Here is a 15490-nt window from a genome sequence, read left to right on the forward strand (position 1 = left end):
AATACTGGAGGCAAGGCAAAACACTGCAGAGCACAAGAGTGACAGAGGTAATTTTTACGCCTACCTGAAGCTCTCTGCCACATCTTACCTGAGAAACAGTAATTTTTTTTGAAACTGGCAACTTCTTTGTATGCTAATTCCAAATTCACAAATGGAAGAAATTAATGGGTTTGATTTGCTCATATCTATGTTCAATGAATTCAGAAAAGGACTTTACCATCCTTGAAACCCAAAGTATCTGGCCTTGTCTGTCTGCCAAACTGTGCTTATCAATTTCTTGTCTGATAAGACTCCAATATTTTCTTTTTTCTTTCCTCTACATGATTTTTTTTCTTTTTTTTTTTTTTTCTTTTCATTTTAAAGCATCAACCAGAATAATGGAAGTGTAGTAGACTGCACATTTAGGTGAAAAATAAACTTTCTTGTACAGAAAAATGGGTTAAATCTGTGCATACTAAACTCAGCAATATTAAAGATAAAGCAAATCTAGGACTGTCACAAGCATAGAAACTTTTAAGAGGAAATTCTTGGTATTGTTTCTGTTCTTTTAACACATGGCAATTGTCCTGCAGTGTATTCATTCTGTCATTCTGTTCTGCTGCAATACCTGCCCATTAAGGCCTTAAATTCCTTCAGACCACAGGAGAACCACTCTCCTCTACAGAGGGCAAACTAAAGCTTTGTTATTGCCACCAAAGGATATTAGGTCTTCAGGCTGCCCTTCTGCCTTTCCTACTAGCTGCCTGCCTGCTGCTCAGGCAACACCTGCAACTTCTGTGGTCTGACAGGGAAAATGGGATGCATTGTTGTACTTGGCCTTGCTATTTTTAAAAATGCCTTACAAAGACAGTAAAATAGTTCAGGCAAATCTCTGTGCTGAGAAGTAACTCTGCCTTGTGTGCTGTGTGTTTCTCATGTGCTCTGGTGGCAGAGTTTCCAAGCCTCCTTCGCCTCACCTTCCTGACTGTGCAAACACTGGCAGCAAAGGCTTTCCTTGCAAAGGGACTGAAACAAGGGATTTAAGGAATAACTTGCTACTCTTGAGTTGGGAAAAAAGTATGATGTGAAGCCTGTGTGTTTAAATGCATGGACTAGACCTGTACTAATTATTCTATGACAGTCTATTAAGAAGAAACAGAAGCAAAGACCGGCTCTAATTCCCTACTACAGTGTACAGTATATGCCAAGATGCCACAGGCAGAGCCAAGTTTAACTGGCACATGCCTCAGGTCACCAGTGCCACAGCCAAAGATACAGGAACAGATTAGGTCTACAGACTCACACAGCATCATCCTCCCTCAGAGACCAACAAAATAATAATAAAAAAAACCACCTACAGCTTCCTGTGCTTTACGGTCGTCCTCTCTAGTAGTAATAGTAGTCGTAATAAAAATATTTTTACATTGTTGATGACAATTGCACGCAATCCACAAAGTGCCTGGGTCAAGAAGGTGGGTCCTGCCAGGGATGACATGGGTTGATGATGTGTTGAGACACTGGTGAGTAAGATTTGCCTTAGTCCTCACGCCCCTGTCCCACCCCCAGCCCCGAACCCCCCTGATCAACACCACTAAAATGAATGGTCTTATGGTCAAGGTGTGGGGCTGAGGGCAGTGTGTGAGAAAGTGGTCAGCCATGAAGGAACACAATGCTGGGAAGAAAGGACTGCCACTTGCTGTCAGGACAGAACTACCCACATTTTAAACAGCTTTTAAAAAATGTAAAAAACCAGCCCCGTTTCTTGTCACAAGTACCCAGAACATCTCTAAACACACAGAGAAATAGACAGGTATTACTGAAAATTTTAACCAGTGCTGAAGCTGCAAAACTGCTCTTTGTCGTAGTTGTTTGGATACAGAAGGGGCAATTTGCTGTAAATAAATATTAAAAAATATTTTTTTTCTTAAATGCTTGAGATACTATTTTTTTTTTTCTCCAGTCTCAGTGGTATTTTCCTGTCACTTGCTCCACCAGTTGTGCTGATCTTTTTACCCTATGTGTGCTCAAGCGTCCAACACAGAGTGTTCTCTCTCCACTGCAAGAGTCATCCCAGTCCCACCCTGGCCCAGCTCATATCCCACCCCAGGCCCCCTCCCCGCAGGCTTAGATAAGCCATTCCTTTTTGCTCTCGTCTATGGTCTCCGTGAAGTTGGGGTCATTGTTCATGATGGCGGCGTCGGCGCTCTCGGCTGACTCTGCCCCTTTGGCCTCGTTGGTGTGATAGGTTCCCTTGTGGCGAAACATGTAGCGGATCAGGAACACCAAGGTGCAGAGGATGGTGAAGATCACCACTGCGATGACGCCTACACACAGCAGGAAAGAAGAGATGATGCTGGTGAGACCGGCTACAGACTTGGACGCAAAGAAAGGATCCCAAAACTCGGCAGTGAGGCGTCACCCAACTGCCCAGTCACTTAGTTTCCACTGCTCTGATATTTATACACAGTTTTTGCTGTATGCAAAATGTTACTCAATGAAGTCTGCTAGTGTCTTTCATCCCATAGGTAAACTTCAACATTAATACCCACTTACAGATCTGAACTTTTCTGACTATGAGGCAGAGGGTGCTGAGCCCTCCCAAATCAGTGGGGTGAAATGGTGATGTGTCACAGCCAGGGCAACTCTTTGAAGATGAGTCACTGATGTATACTTTCTAGTCAGTGGCTGTAAAGACCTATCATAGTTCCTCAACATGTCCTGAAAATTGGCTTGGCTCACTTTTGGAGGACTGGCTCCACATAATTGCAGATGTAACTGCTTTATCATCAGTTCTACCCTTAATTGCTCTCCCTGCAATGGTCTGTTTGGGGTTCAACCCTGTTATGGAAAAGTGTCATGAATGTTATGCTGCCAGGCATAGGTGTCTATGTGATAAAACAACACTGTTTCTTTTTTGGCCATTTTCTACAGGCATGAAAATCTTCAAGGATGAAGATATTATAAAACTGTCAGTTTAAAAAAAAATCGTAATCAGCCAGAATTATGTTATGGCACTTTACATTAACTGATGCATTGGACAAACAGGTTGTTCAGGTGTGGCATGAATTTTTCTGAGGAATGCAATGGTATCCTTCTGGTATTGTGAACTTTCAAAATATTGAGGAAAATTTATAAGTAATAATCAAAATACAAATTAGAAAGGAAAAATAATATAGCAAATCAAAACTAAAGCAACTAATCTAAACCTGGATATGGAAACATAGACCCTTGAGGGGGCCATGGAAAAGAATCAAGAAATTCTATTAATATGTAGTAATATACTCAGTGTTTCCTTACATGGCAAAATCCACCATCAGTATATCATTTTATATGTATTTAGAACTGACTGAAAGCTAGTAGACTGATCTTTAATTTATTCTTTTTTTATATATGCCTTCAGAATTGGATGAAATGGCAAAGTTTTCCCGGGATAGTTACAGTGCAACACTTCCACACTGTGGGACAGGAAAGAGCAAATTGCATGTGTGCATAAAATTAATCAAGACCCTTATTTCAGGCAGCATCTGGCCAGAATATTTTCAGTGGAATGCTGATTCACAGTTCCAGTTCTGGTATTACTTAATGTCACCTATAACACCGAATGGAAATCTGGCATGTAAGTTATGGCAGAACTTGGGCCCTAAAAAGAGAATGCAAGATCACAAGGGATTTTTGTCAAGGGCAGAGCAAATAGTGTTTGACATAGATTTATGCTGATTCTGCTGTAGCTGGAAAAGCATCCTTGCTATTTCATATAAATCAATTACTCTGTTAACACAAGTAACTACTACAAAGTTGCTCCCCACATGGATGGGGATATGTGGATTATGAATATCAGTATTTTAATTTGCTTAAAACTGAATCTGAGGGGACAAATTAAGCAAGAAGAAACTATTCACTACGACAATGGGTCTGAACAGACTTACGCAAACATTGATTAACTTTGTTCAGGTGTCATTTTCCCACAGTCGCCTCTTAGCAGACACCTTGAGTATTTTACTAACAGCAATTCAGCCACCAGAGTCATACTGCAAAGTACATTAGAAAAGTAGATGGCTTTCTTACCTCCAATAATAGCAGAGTTCCTGTTAACTCCATCTCCTATAGCTTGACCGTTGTATGGGAAATCAGCACTCGCTGTAGATAGAGAAATAAAGATTGATGTTGAAATAGCAGTGAAACCTCTCTATGAAGTTCAGAAATACATCCAACATCCTCAGATACAATTAAAAAAGAATTGTGATCCCTAGATATTTATCTAAATAAATATCTAAAAGAGTAAAAGAAAAAAAATTCTTTCACTATTAACTAATCCCTCAGAATGACTTGCTTCCTCCTCTTAACAAAAATAAAATTAAACTTAAAGAGTTACTCTTGGTAAGCATTGCTGTTAATACAGGACGGCATTTTGTTGGTCTATACTTCAAAAGTCTCCAGAATTCTGTGACCACCATTGTGTAAAACTGCAAGCTCTTTGAAAGAACAACTGGAATCCCTTTTGCTGCTGCACAGCCCAAGGTAAGAGAGGGGCTGCATCTTCTGTTGGTCAGAGCCACAGAGCAGTTAAACAAAGGAGCACGTGCCAGCACCTTCGCTACTCCAGGAGAAAGCCAAGTGTGTCAGCTTAGCCACGGCTGGAGGTGTTTTGGAGCTGAGAAGCAAAACTGTGAGCTGGAGGAGCTGAGGCATGGCAGGCAGGAGAGCCTCCAGCAGATAAACGAGGAGAGGAAACAGTCAGATGTATCAGTGATCATCTGCCAGTGGCCTAAAAAGTTGTCCTTGCAGCTAGAACTGGATGAAGGAATCAGTACAGGTTTAAAGTAGAATTTGGGTGGTGGCCTTGGCTTTGAACTCCAGAAAACACCACAGAGGCTTTCCAAAGGTAATCTCATAAATTAAACCTATCATAAGCATTTTCTTTGTAGTTAGACATAGCACCTAGACGCTGCAATGATAACCAAGCCCAGGGAGCTAGATGAGCCACTGGAATAATTTCCTTCTTTGCCACTGGACTATGGCATTGATTTTGAAATAGAGAATATGCTGTTAGAAGTGCTTAACTGGAGAAAGTTAAAATAATGAAGGATATTAATTGCTTCTTAGGGTAGCATGTAAAACCACACTGTATTTTCTTGCTTGATGGATTAGGTGATATGATATCAAAATAATCAGTTTCCTTTACAAACCAGAGATGCATTCAGTATACCCAAAAACTGGCTAAGGGAATTCAACTCGCTTTCTGTTAGTATGGAGTAAAATCCATAATAAAGTTCCTTTTGTATTGTAAAGCAGCTGCACAAAAGAATGAATGGCTTCAGCTTGCCACATGGCCTGAAAAGAGGTTTGGGGCTAGAGTAGCCTTCTGTGTGCCTACTCTGGGAGAGAGTTGAACCAGCTGTGTGTTCAGCAGCCAGTTTTTGGCTGGTTGCCTGTGGGGCAAACAGGACAGCATTTCTCAGAGCTCAGTGGAGGGGGCTTGTCCAGCAGTTTTTACCAGCTGCACTTGTGCCTTTGACATTTGTTGGTGCTCTGCCTTCTTCTGCACCTCTCTGAAACAAACCAGGCTATAAATTGTAAAACATAAATAAAAAATACCTAGTTCTGTATCAGTGGATTTTTCTCCAGAGAACTGTGCAGAACCACTGATGAAGACATTTTGGCACAGGGTCCATAATCATACCCTTGCAGTGCTAAAAGTGAAGGGCTGGCACTGGGAAAATAAATCCCAGTTTTAAAACTGCCCTAATTGCTCTCTGCCATTCTAAACCAAAGGGAGTCCCCTTTCTATAGGAGCAGTACCACAGGCAGTTAACAAGTCCTACGACTTGCCACTTGTTTGAGAGTTGGTGTCTCGTGTCCTCACACAAGAAATCTGAATATTGGCAATGGTCAGAGTTCCTTCTTCCCTTACAACTGAATACAATGTTTTATCTTCTTTTAAGAGGTTATTTCAAGGACCACAGCACCAGTGAACTGTGAAGAAAGAGAAAAGCTGCTGTTCGTGGCAGCATGATCCCTCCTGAGCTGCCACATCACAACGGCTATGCTCCAAGGGATTCCTGACAGATGGAAGAGCACAGCTTATGACGTTCAATAGCCACGGAAGTGCACTGCAGGATAATGAAGAGCATGAAGCAGGATGTGAAGCTGCATCCTTGATCTCGTGTGAGAGCTGCTAGGAGGACTGGATCCAGTGGCTCCATCCAAAACTGCTTTCCATTGAACCTGGTCATCTTACGCACTCAGGAGGAGCTGTCCACTAGGTCAACAAGCAGATGAGATTCACTCTGCGACTCTCATCGCTGACAAAAGAGGAAACTAGAACATGTGTGCTAAGTGCCCTGCTGCAACTGCTGAAGAACCAGGAGTTCTGGTTCTGAAAACAAGGTATCATGAAAATAGGATCTTAGACTTTCATTCATCTTTTTTTTATTTTTTTAAAAACACCTGTGGCCGTGTTGGCAGATATTTTCAACATAGTTCATGAATTCTTGTTCTATTATCCTTGTGTCAGCAAGAATAATACCTTCTTGTGTATTCTGTTTGGGTTTTTTTGATTGAAAAACTGCCTCAACCAAATGTGGGGTTATGGAATATATTTTGCTACAAAAGCATCTGTAACTTTTTTTTTTTTTGTTTTTTTTTTTTTTTTTTACTTAATGTATTATTACAGATGAATAGAGGAGAAAAAAACCCCATCTGATTACTTTTATTTTTTAAGGGGAAGTTGCCTTGAAATTTTTCAGAGCAGCAGTCACTTCTCAAATCATAGAAATAGCTACAGACCAGAGGTCTAAGAACCACAAAAGGGTAATTACTGCCACAGCAATTAGATAGAAGAGATCATATGTGGGCACATCCCTTGACCCTCCAAGGTGAGCTTAACACAGTATTGTCCCAATAGGCACCAAGTGCAGGTATTTCAGGTTCTAAAGAGTAACTCCTAAAATGTTTTAAAATGACTGGTCAGATAAAACTGATATTGTGACTCCCAAGTTTCATGGGAAATCACGGTGGAATTAATAGCTCACATGGCTATAATATGCAAATGAAGCACCAGGCGAGTTGCTGATGGACAAGTGTGTGCCTTCATTTCTCTGTCGCAGCTGGGAACTTCTCTTTCCTGTTCAGATTCTTCCATTATCACTGTGACACTAACTCTAACTACAAGTCTCTGCAAGCCCTTTTGCACTGCCTGATTCTTGTACCTTGACATCTTCAAATCATGACCCGCTCACACAGCAAAAAGATGCCACAGAGATGCAGTTACTCTCTGTAGTCACCCTGCAAAGCCCCTCTGGGCAGCAAGTGGGTTGTGAATGTAGGGTGAGTGTGGGGAGGTTAATGCAAGAGTTTTGCTACACACCATGCTACCTATTTGTTAGCTGAGGCTGTGAATAGGGCTATTCAATTTTCCTTTATTACCCTGGTCTGGAAAGGTTGCCCTCGAACAGCTGATTCCCATCTGGTTTGGGAAGTGTAATGGAAAGGTTTCTTTACCTGAGGAGCTTTTTTCTGAGTCTTCCCTAGGTTGCTCTGAGTAGCCAATGTCTCACTTGTGTGAATGAAAAGATGAGGAATAGGGCAAGGAGCTTTTTATTTTAGCCTGGAAACCAGCTACATATTGATCCGAGAAATGTTCTACCAGGTGCTTGAAATCCTCTGCTCACACAGCTGTGGCACAGAGCCATCAGTATGCTGTCAGGGCACACCAAAGACCTTTCCCTAAAACCTACAGCTGGTGTAGGGATGGATTGCACCATAGTAGGAAATGCTAAGCTCATCTGTGGCTTACTAACACCGCTTCATCTGATTCCCTTCCAGAATCCAAGCTGGGGATGCTGTTTTTGGGGCTCTGTCTTCCCACAGCAGGTCATTGGGTTTGCTTCAAACACCACCATCCCAAAGCTAACTTATGTAAAAGGACACAGCACACTTTGCTTTCTCCTTCTTTCATGGGCTGCTGTTTCAGTAAGCACAGAGTTTCAGTAAGCACAGAGTAAATCTACGGAGTCTGAACTTACGTTTTGCACTTTTCGACTTTCTGTTATTAGTCTCAGGGTAAATGGGGTTAAATAAACTTTGCAGCACCTAAAAGTGTGATTAAAGACTGACTGTGGACAAAATCCAGATTTGGTCATCACTTTAATGACATTTGAAGGTTTGGATGACCACAAAAATGCAGTAGGAGACCTTCCATCATTCAGCATGGTGATTGCCACAGCCAGCTGCAATACAGCAGCCCTCAATGAATGGGGAGGGGAAATGGGACTGGATAAACAGACCACAATTAGGATTAGATGTTAAAGGTGACAGATGTGCTTGACTTAGCTGAGTGAATTATAGTTTTGCTTCATTATAGTAGGCGTGATTTTGCATCTGCCATTTTCAGAGGGAAATTTTTTTACAACAGATCCCACATAAAAGCCTTTTGCGAATTCACAAAATTGAAATACAAAATGACCTTGAAGTAGAAAAGTAGTTCAGAAGGCGGGTGTGGACAGAGAAATGAGCATCAGACTACCCAGTAAAGGCAAATGGAAACCCAAAACCAAATGGGGAGACTTTTCAGATAGAGAGCAGTAGTGGGAAGTACACAGCAAATTTCATGTTGACATTTTACTGAATTTTTTACTGAGTGGGCAAGTCTTAGTTAAAATACACCATGCTTCAAAGGAAGATACAGTTTAGATTCTCTCTAAAAAGGAAGAGTGGGAAAAAAACCACAATGGATGAAACATGTGAAATGCTGGAAAACTGAGTGTGTTGAGCCTAAAACTAATGTGCTGCAAGACTGCTTTGACCTTTCAGCTTTACAGATGTCCACAATTTTGAGAGGTATTATCCGATTATTAAGACCAGTTAGATTTTCACATAAATACGAACTAGAGAAGCAACCAGAACCACTGGATCTGGTGATCACAAGGTATATAAAACCCCCAACAATCAAGACTTTGATTAGAACAGTAAGAGAACAAAATAAAAGTCAAGATGTGAACTATAACTCCTTTCCTAATTCTGTTTTGCAGCCAGGCATCCAAGAATTGACCTTGCAGTGAGAGAAAATGCTCACTTACATGTTAGGATTACAAGAAAGTGTTGGACACCAGGCGTATTCACTAATCTGTTTCTCCATAAAACTATGTAAAATTATGTCAACTCTGCCAGTCGTGAGACTCTACTGCCGTGGTTTGAAATCAGAGAGCACTCCTCATTACAGACTTTAAGTACAGAAACTAATCTCTTAACTGTTAATTGTAGAAATTAATGTACAGTCACATTCCCCTTTCTGAAGGGGCTGGATTACGAGTGAACTCCAAGCACAAGCACAGAAATGACAGAGCAGGAGTAAACAAGACCATTACACAGTCCTTCATCAAAGGTGACCATCACAACCCTTAGATCTCCCTTTCTTGCTCGTCACACAGCCTGTACCCACCCCACCCAGTGCTCTCCTGATTTTGGCTCTGTGAAGAGCTCCCATGACAAGTAAACTGCATCAATTCAAAAAAATCTGAAGCAGTATTAAAAAAGCTGTGCCTTTTAATGCGCATTTTATGTGTCTTCTACTTTGTATTGAAAGTTCTCATGTTTTTATTTTTTAAATTAAAACATCTATTTTTTTTCCTCTACTTCTCCAAGCTGAAAACTGAGTAAGGATGAAAACTATCCCTACTCCTGCTTTTCTGGGGATTTGAGAGCAGATTCTGATTATACTCTGTTAACAGACTTAAAGTCCTACTGACATTAGGTTAAGTACAAAACCAAGAATTTGGCTAAAGTTATTTTTAATATTAAACACCTCCAAATTGAAAAAAAATCAACCTCACACTTACCCTAACACAAAATATTTAGAAGATATTATTAACCTTATTGTTTGTAAAAGGTAATTTTTGTTCCAGCATGCTGTGCAGGGTCCATCACCACTCCTTGAATTTTTAGTGATGTTTCAATCATACTTTTAGAGGGTTACAAGTTTACCCCTACTATGAACCATTTTTCTGTCTTTGCAGAAAAAGAAGTCTTTACAGGCACAGACTTAATAATTTTTTTTTTTAGTATGAGTTACAGGATATTGGAAAAAGTGCACCCACATAGCAATTCTGTAACTACTAGAACAGACGTGCAGCTTAGAGAAAAAATTAGGGCTTTTCACTTTAAAAATGTCATCTTCTTCTCTCTGTTGCCAGTAATGCAAATTACTTGGAACATGAAAATCTCAATATTGGATCAAAATTCACTAACTTCTTTAATCCTTCGCAGCCTTATTGACTAGGGGGGATAGGGAGGAAATCCAATATTACTGACAAAAAAATCCTTCAGTGCATTCGTGCTATTTGGACCAACTACTTAAACTAAGTTTTACCAGGTATGTGTATGTTCTGTTAGATCAAAAACATTTTAAAAGGTTACATTTTTTTCCCCAAGAATTTTTTGCTGAATCTCAAATGGTTTTTATGGCAGCTACTGGTGAGTTCTCCTCAGAGAGAGAGAGATGCACAAAGGTGATGGAAAACACAAAATCTGTGTTTTTACATTTTTGGTGTGAAGGCTCTCTAATCCTGTCTTTTTATTCCAATGTGGAATGAGGATAAAGTAAAAGATCCTCTGAAATGATGGCTTAATAGACACACTGTCATCTGAACAGCTCTTCTGTATGCAAAAGCCTGGGACAGTGTGGGAAAGTAAGTGGAGATTATAGAAAAAAACGTTGTCGAATGTTTCTGTGAAAAAGGCATGATTTTTAGAGTGAACAATGGAAGCCAACAATGAACGATAGCTGTGCTGGGAGAAAATTAAGTGAATGCTCCCTGGCCAATGAACTGGGACAATACAAATTCTCAACACTAGACACCAGAGTTGACAACCCAATCGGTCAAGATAGCTGTTTCTGAATCAGTGTGTTACCAGCCCTTTAATTTCCTTCCGCAGGTGAAATTTGCTGTCCATACTCTCGAGGAGAGAAGGAAATGTAGTTTTATGAATGGCTTGCACCAAGAGAGCAAGTACAATATTCTTTTCTTTCCGTCTTGAAAAGCAATCTTCCTAGCAAAGGGACAGAAAAACTTGTGCCTTATTGAGAGATCCATCCTTGCAGCTTGAACTCCCCCAGTCAGTCCTGGATGAAATACAAAACAGGGAAAACATTCCTGCACTGTCTTTTGGGATGGGTTAGGTGATTCTCCCGTGCTTCTCCATTTGTATGGCCATTTCATATTTTCTTTTGCACACAACCAAGTAATTGTAAAAAGCAGTGGGAAGGCAAGGCACTTTATAATATTAGTATTTACTACTTGTATACTGCAGAATTTTTCTCCTTATTTTAAAAGGAGAGCAGACATTTAGCATCACTTTCGGGTTTTGTTTATCTGCGGTTGAACTTCAGCAAGTGGCATCTCAAAAGTACTATTCTGAGGATTTGCTCTGCCAAATTTCCAACCAATCTGCAGCAGATTAGAGCACCCACATCTATCAAAACCCTAAACCCTGTCTTTTAATTCCTGGTAGTAACATCTGTCTGACACTGAGTCTCACTATGACTTCAGACAAGAAATGCTAGTGTGTTAGTCATGCTGGCCTAAGCTATCACTTTCATGAAAATTTTATGAGCAGCGCTTACATTTCGCCTGTTAAGGAAGATACACAAATACTTCCTTTTATAATTAATGTGGAATATGAAACGCTTTGGTGCTCTCAAAGGAACAGTAGAGTTAAGTGCTGGTCAAAGCCTGGCTGTGTATAGCTAATCGCTGATAATGGACCCAGAGGGAATATGTGAAAGAAACAAACCAACCGCTCCCCCCCTCCCCAAAATTCCATCCCAACAATCAAGAATACCAAAAAAGCCTTACGAGAGCTACAAAAAAGGAGAAAAGCTTGGATTGAAGATGAACAAATGGGTCAGATTGGAGAGCTTAAATTTAAAAAAAAAAAACAGCATAAAGTGCTTTTCTGCCTAAGGAAAGGAAAAATAAAGCGGTCACATGAAGTGCTCAGGCACCTAAATGCTTCCTTCTCTACTCCATTTCCCCTCTAATTTATGTCATCCCTATGTTTCTAGTTAAGACTAGTACTTGTGTAAAAAATACAGTCTTTGCAGAGGATGGAAAAGGCTCTCTTTTTAATATTAGCACCTTGTCTTGACATTAGGTAGCAGCATTAACATGCAAATCACTGCTTATGACATAACTACAATACTGGTCTCTCAACGAATGCCAGAAGAATTCACAAGCTTGGCAGTCTGTCAGCTGTCTGATACACTAGACAGAGTGTCAGAAATTTCACATTGAAATTATATAGTCTTAAAGATAAGAGAAAGCTATGCATAATTGTGTGAAGGAACTAGAAGAGACTGAGGGAGGCATTTTTATTCCAAATCAATAGAGAGATTTACAGTAATTCAAGCACCATAATTAAGCCCTTTAAGGATGAAGCACTGATTGTGTCAAATTTCAGACAGATGCTCTTCCTAGCTAGCTGCTCGACTGGGAGGAAAAAAATAGAAATTGTTGCATCTAAATGTTTGCCACTTACCCTCTTGTCCACAAGAAACACTTGGTGCTTAGAAACTGAGCTAGGAGTTCTGCTAGACTTAATCCCTGGCTGTCTGACAAAAATACCACCTTCCTGTTTGAAAACAATTCAGGTCAAGGCCATGGACTTCTGAGAAAATATTTACATTGGGAGCATTGGGGATGGATGCTGGTCACTCTCAGCAGAGTAAACAATCACAGAAATGGAGTAAAATCTGGCAGTGGAAGAACCTGTTGGCCCGCAGGGCAGGTTGCAAGTGCATCCTTGGTCTCTTGTATAAATATTAAACTAGCTTACTGGCAGACAAACAGCCTTGCAATGTTTGCATGCTATGTTAATTAAAAAAACAAACAAATCACCTTGAGTAATCAGTAACCCTGAAGAGAGAATCTGACAACATTCTCTGACTGCAGTACAGGTAGCTAATCCTGTTTACTATGCTTGAAAAAAGGAGGAGTATAATTTTATTCTAGCAACCACCTTCATATCTATTTCTAATTTTGCTAACACTAGGAGATCAAATTTAAATGTGTAAGGCTGCATCACGAACAAAAGTGGTGCACCTCCTCTGCCCCTCCAGCCTGGACTCTCTTGCCCCTTGGATGAAGCCTGGGGAAGGGACCCAGCCATCCCTTAAAAGAGAGAATGAATGCCTTGTCACACATTACCACTGACTTTAGTCCTCCTGCTGTTGGATTCACCGATGCGTACAGGACTCTTTCAGTGCCTGTGACCAGGAGAAGAGCACGTTGCTCGTGTGTTTGTGTCCTAAGACCACTTTGAGAGCTGCATTGCCACCCTTCAGCAAGTAATGCCTTTGATCCTTCCTTCCCACTGCAGCTTTTGTAACAAGCCCTTGACAAGCACAAAAGCTATTTCCCATCTTCCTAGCTGCATCCATACCAGAACACATCCGACACAGCCTCCTCCTCAGATGCTGCTGCTCTGCCTTCTGAGATGTGAGTACCAGTGGGTATCAAAGGGTGAGATGGCAAGCCAGCTGACAGCATCTGAATCTGGAAGGTGACCTTCAGCACTTTCCTCAGTAACACAGGAGTGACACTTCCTCTTAGTCCAGAAGTTGACTGCAGTTTTTCACTTCACAAAGAAATTAGCTGGCCAACCAGGTGAGAATGGATCATACGGCCAGTATTCAGCTCTCCTACCATCACTTGTTAAAGGAAGAGGGATGCATTTGTAACAAAAAGGGAGTTAATCCTTCAAGCAGCTGTTTAAATCTTGACAACAGCAGTATACGTCTTCCTACAATATTTCTGTCAGACATGCTCAATATAGGTTTCAAAGTAAGCTGTTGACTCTTAAAAGGTAAGACCTTTCACCTTTTAGAAAAAAATAAAGAGCATTTAGGGTTTAAATACGCACAGTCAGAAAAAAGTCACGCCACTTGGAAGAATATTGCAGATATAGCATTTAATCCCGCTCCATTTAATTCTTAATATGTTGAAGCTAATATAGGTTTAACTAAATCCCATGTTAAATACCCTAGATGCCATTCTAATACTCCAGATGCCGTTCTGTTCATACTCAGAGTAAATGTGTCTTGCAGATATATAGTACCATGACAGCTTAGAGGTGCTAAAGCATGGTTTGCCAACTATTACATGTGCCTTGACTCTTCTGGGTGTGGAATTCTTTTGCTTCAAAAATAATCATGTTTGAGCTTTTGTTTGCTTCTTACAATGAACAAGGTGTCAGTTATCAGTGACATATATCTTAGCCAATTTGTACTGAGAGATATTAAAACACTCTTGATGATTATATTTTTTTTTAACATATGCAATAGTAATAGGTGTGCACGCTAATATAGTTACAGGCATGGAATTATAACTTTTCAAATGTACGCCAGAAAGGTAATTTGGTGGGTTTGGACAATATGTAAAGGCACGACAGGACATGTCATTTTTAAATAATATGTTCAGTGATCAGGCTCTTTTTAGCCCCTTTTCTACACCCCTTTTGTTGTAACCAAGGCAAATTGGATTGTCTGACATGAACTGAGATAATACTGATGGAAGGAAAACCATATTGATGATCTGCTTGGATTTGATTATTGATTTTTCTTTTAAATCACTAGAAAGTCACATACTAGAAAAGAATGATTCGTTGAATTCCTGAGCTTCATCACCACCAAGAAAGGATCACCATAGCAACAGGAAAGGACTATGCATTGTGAGAGTACTCACAAGCTGAACAAGATCATGGTTTAAGATAATGTCCCAGAAGCATGGCAAAATGCCAGCCAGAGGTGGAGGGAAGCGGGATTTCTACAGTAACAAAGAAATTTAAAAAGAATTAATATTGTAACTGTGAAATATATAGGAAGTTAAGGCTAATAGGAAGTGCAAGACAGTGAATCGAGAAGCTGTGCAGCTCATTTGTCTGGGGAGCAAATAAACGAGGTTTCTTATTGATAGGTCCCTGAACTAAAGGTAAACTGCCAAGTGACTGGTGAGTGTCATTATGATTTTCCCTTTAGCCTCTCTGATAGGGCATCTAAAATGTTTTGCAGCTAGCAGGAGCTGTCCACATAGTAACTACATAAAAGAGTTTAAAGCAAACATTTCATGTAGGTCACCTGTCAGGCAAAACCTGCTTAACTTCTACTAATTGTCTGCAAGGTCTGATCCAGCACTGCAGTCTAGAGCTGACAGGATCATTCATTACATTTGACGCCTGGTGTACCTTTTCTATTTAGACACTTATCTTTGACTCCCTCCTACAACTTTTTTCAATCCTCAAAGTTCAGTTCCACAGTATTTGAGAAGCAAAGCTACAAACATAGGCTTAACTCAAAATACGAATCAGGATGAGTGCAGAGTATGTCACTGAATGAGATTTAAACCATTTGATATTTCCCACAAAAATTTTCCTGATTTTTGCTTTTGAACACTCCATCCTCAATTCTCATGTTTTGTTAAGAACTATTTAAAATTAAATAGGTAAAATAACAAAAAAT

General features: G+C 40.2%; 1 protein-coding gene across 1 annotated transcript in view; it reads right to left on the reverse strand.

Moving 5' to 3' along the window:
* Nucleotides 1–349: 349 nt before the first annotated feature.
* Nucleotides 350–15490, reverse strand: part of CNTNAP2 (contactin associated protein like 2) — a gene marked incomplete at its 5' end in the record, with an annotated part of 444129 nt that continues 428988 nt past the window's right edge. Inside the window, 2 exons of the mRNA XM_027896436.1 lie at nt 350–2303; nt 4045–4116. Coding sequence (XP_027752237.1) covers nt 2104–2303; nt 4045–4116 — 272 coding nt within the window. The remainder of the gene's footprint in view (nt 2304–4044; nt 4117–15490) is intronic.

This window comes from Empidonax traillii, unplaced genomic scaffold (assembly GCF_003031625.1).
Source record: "Empidonax traillii isolate 1590-97213 ecotype Southwest subspecies unplaced genomic scaffold, ASM303162v1 scaffold496:size689020, whole genome shotgun sequence".
NCBI classification, from domain to species: domain Eukaryota; kingdom Metazoa; phylum Chordata; class Aves; order Passeriformes; family Tyrannidae; genus Empidonax; species Empidonax traillii.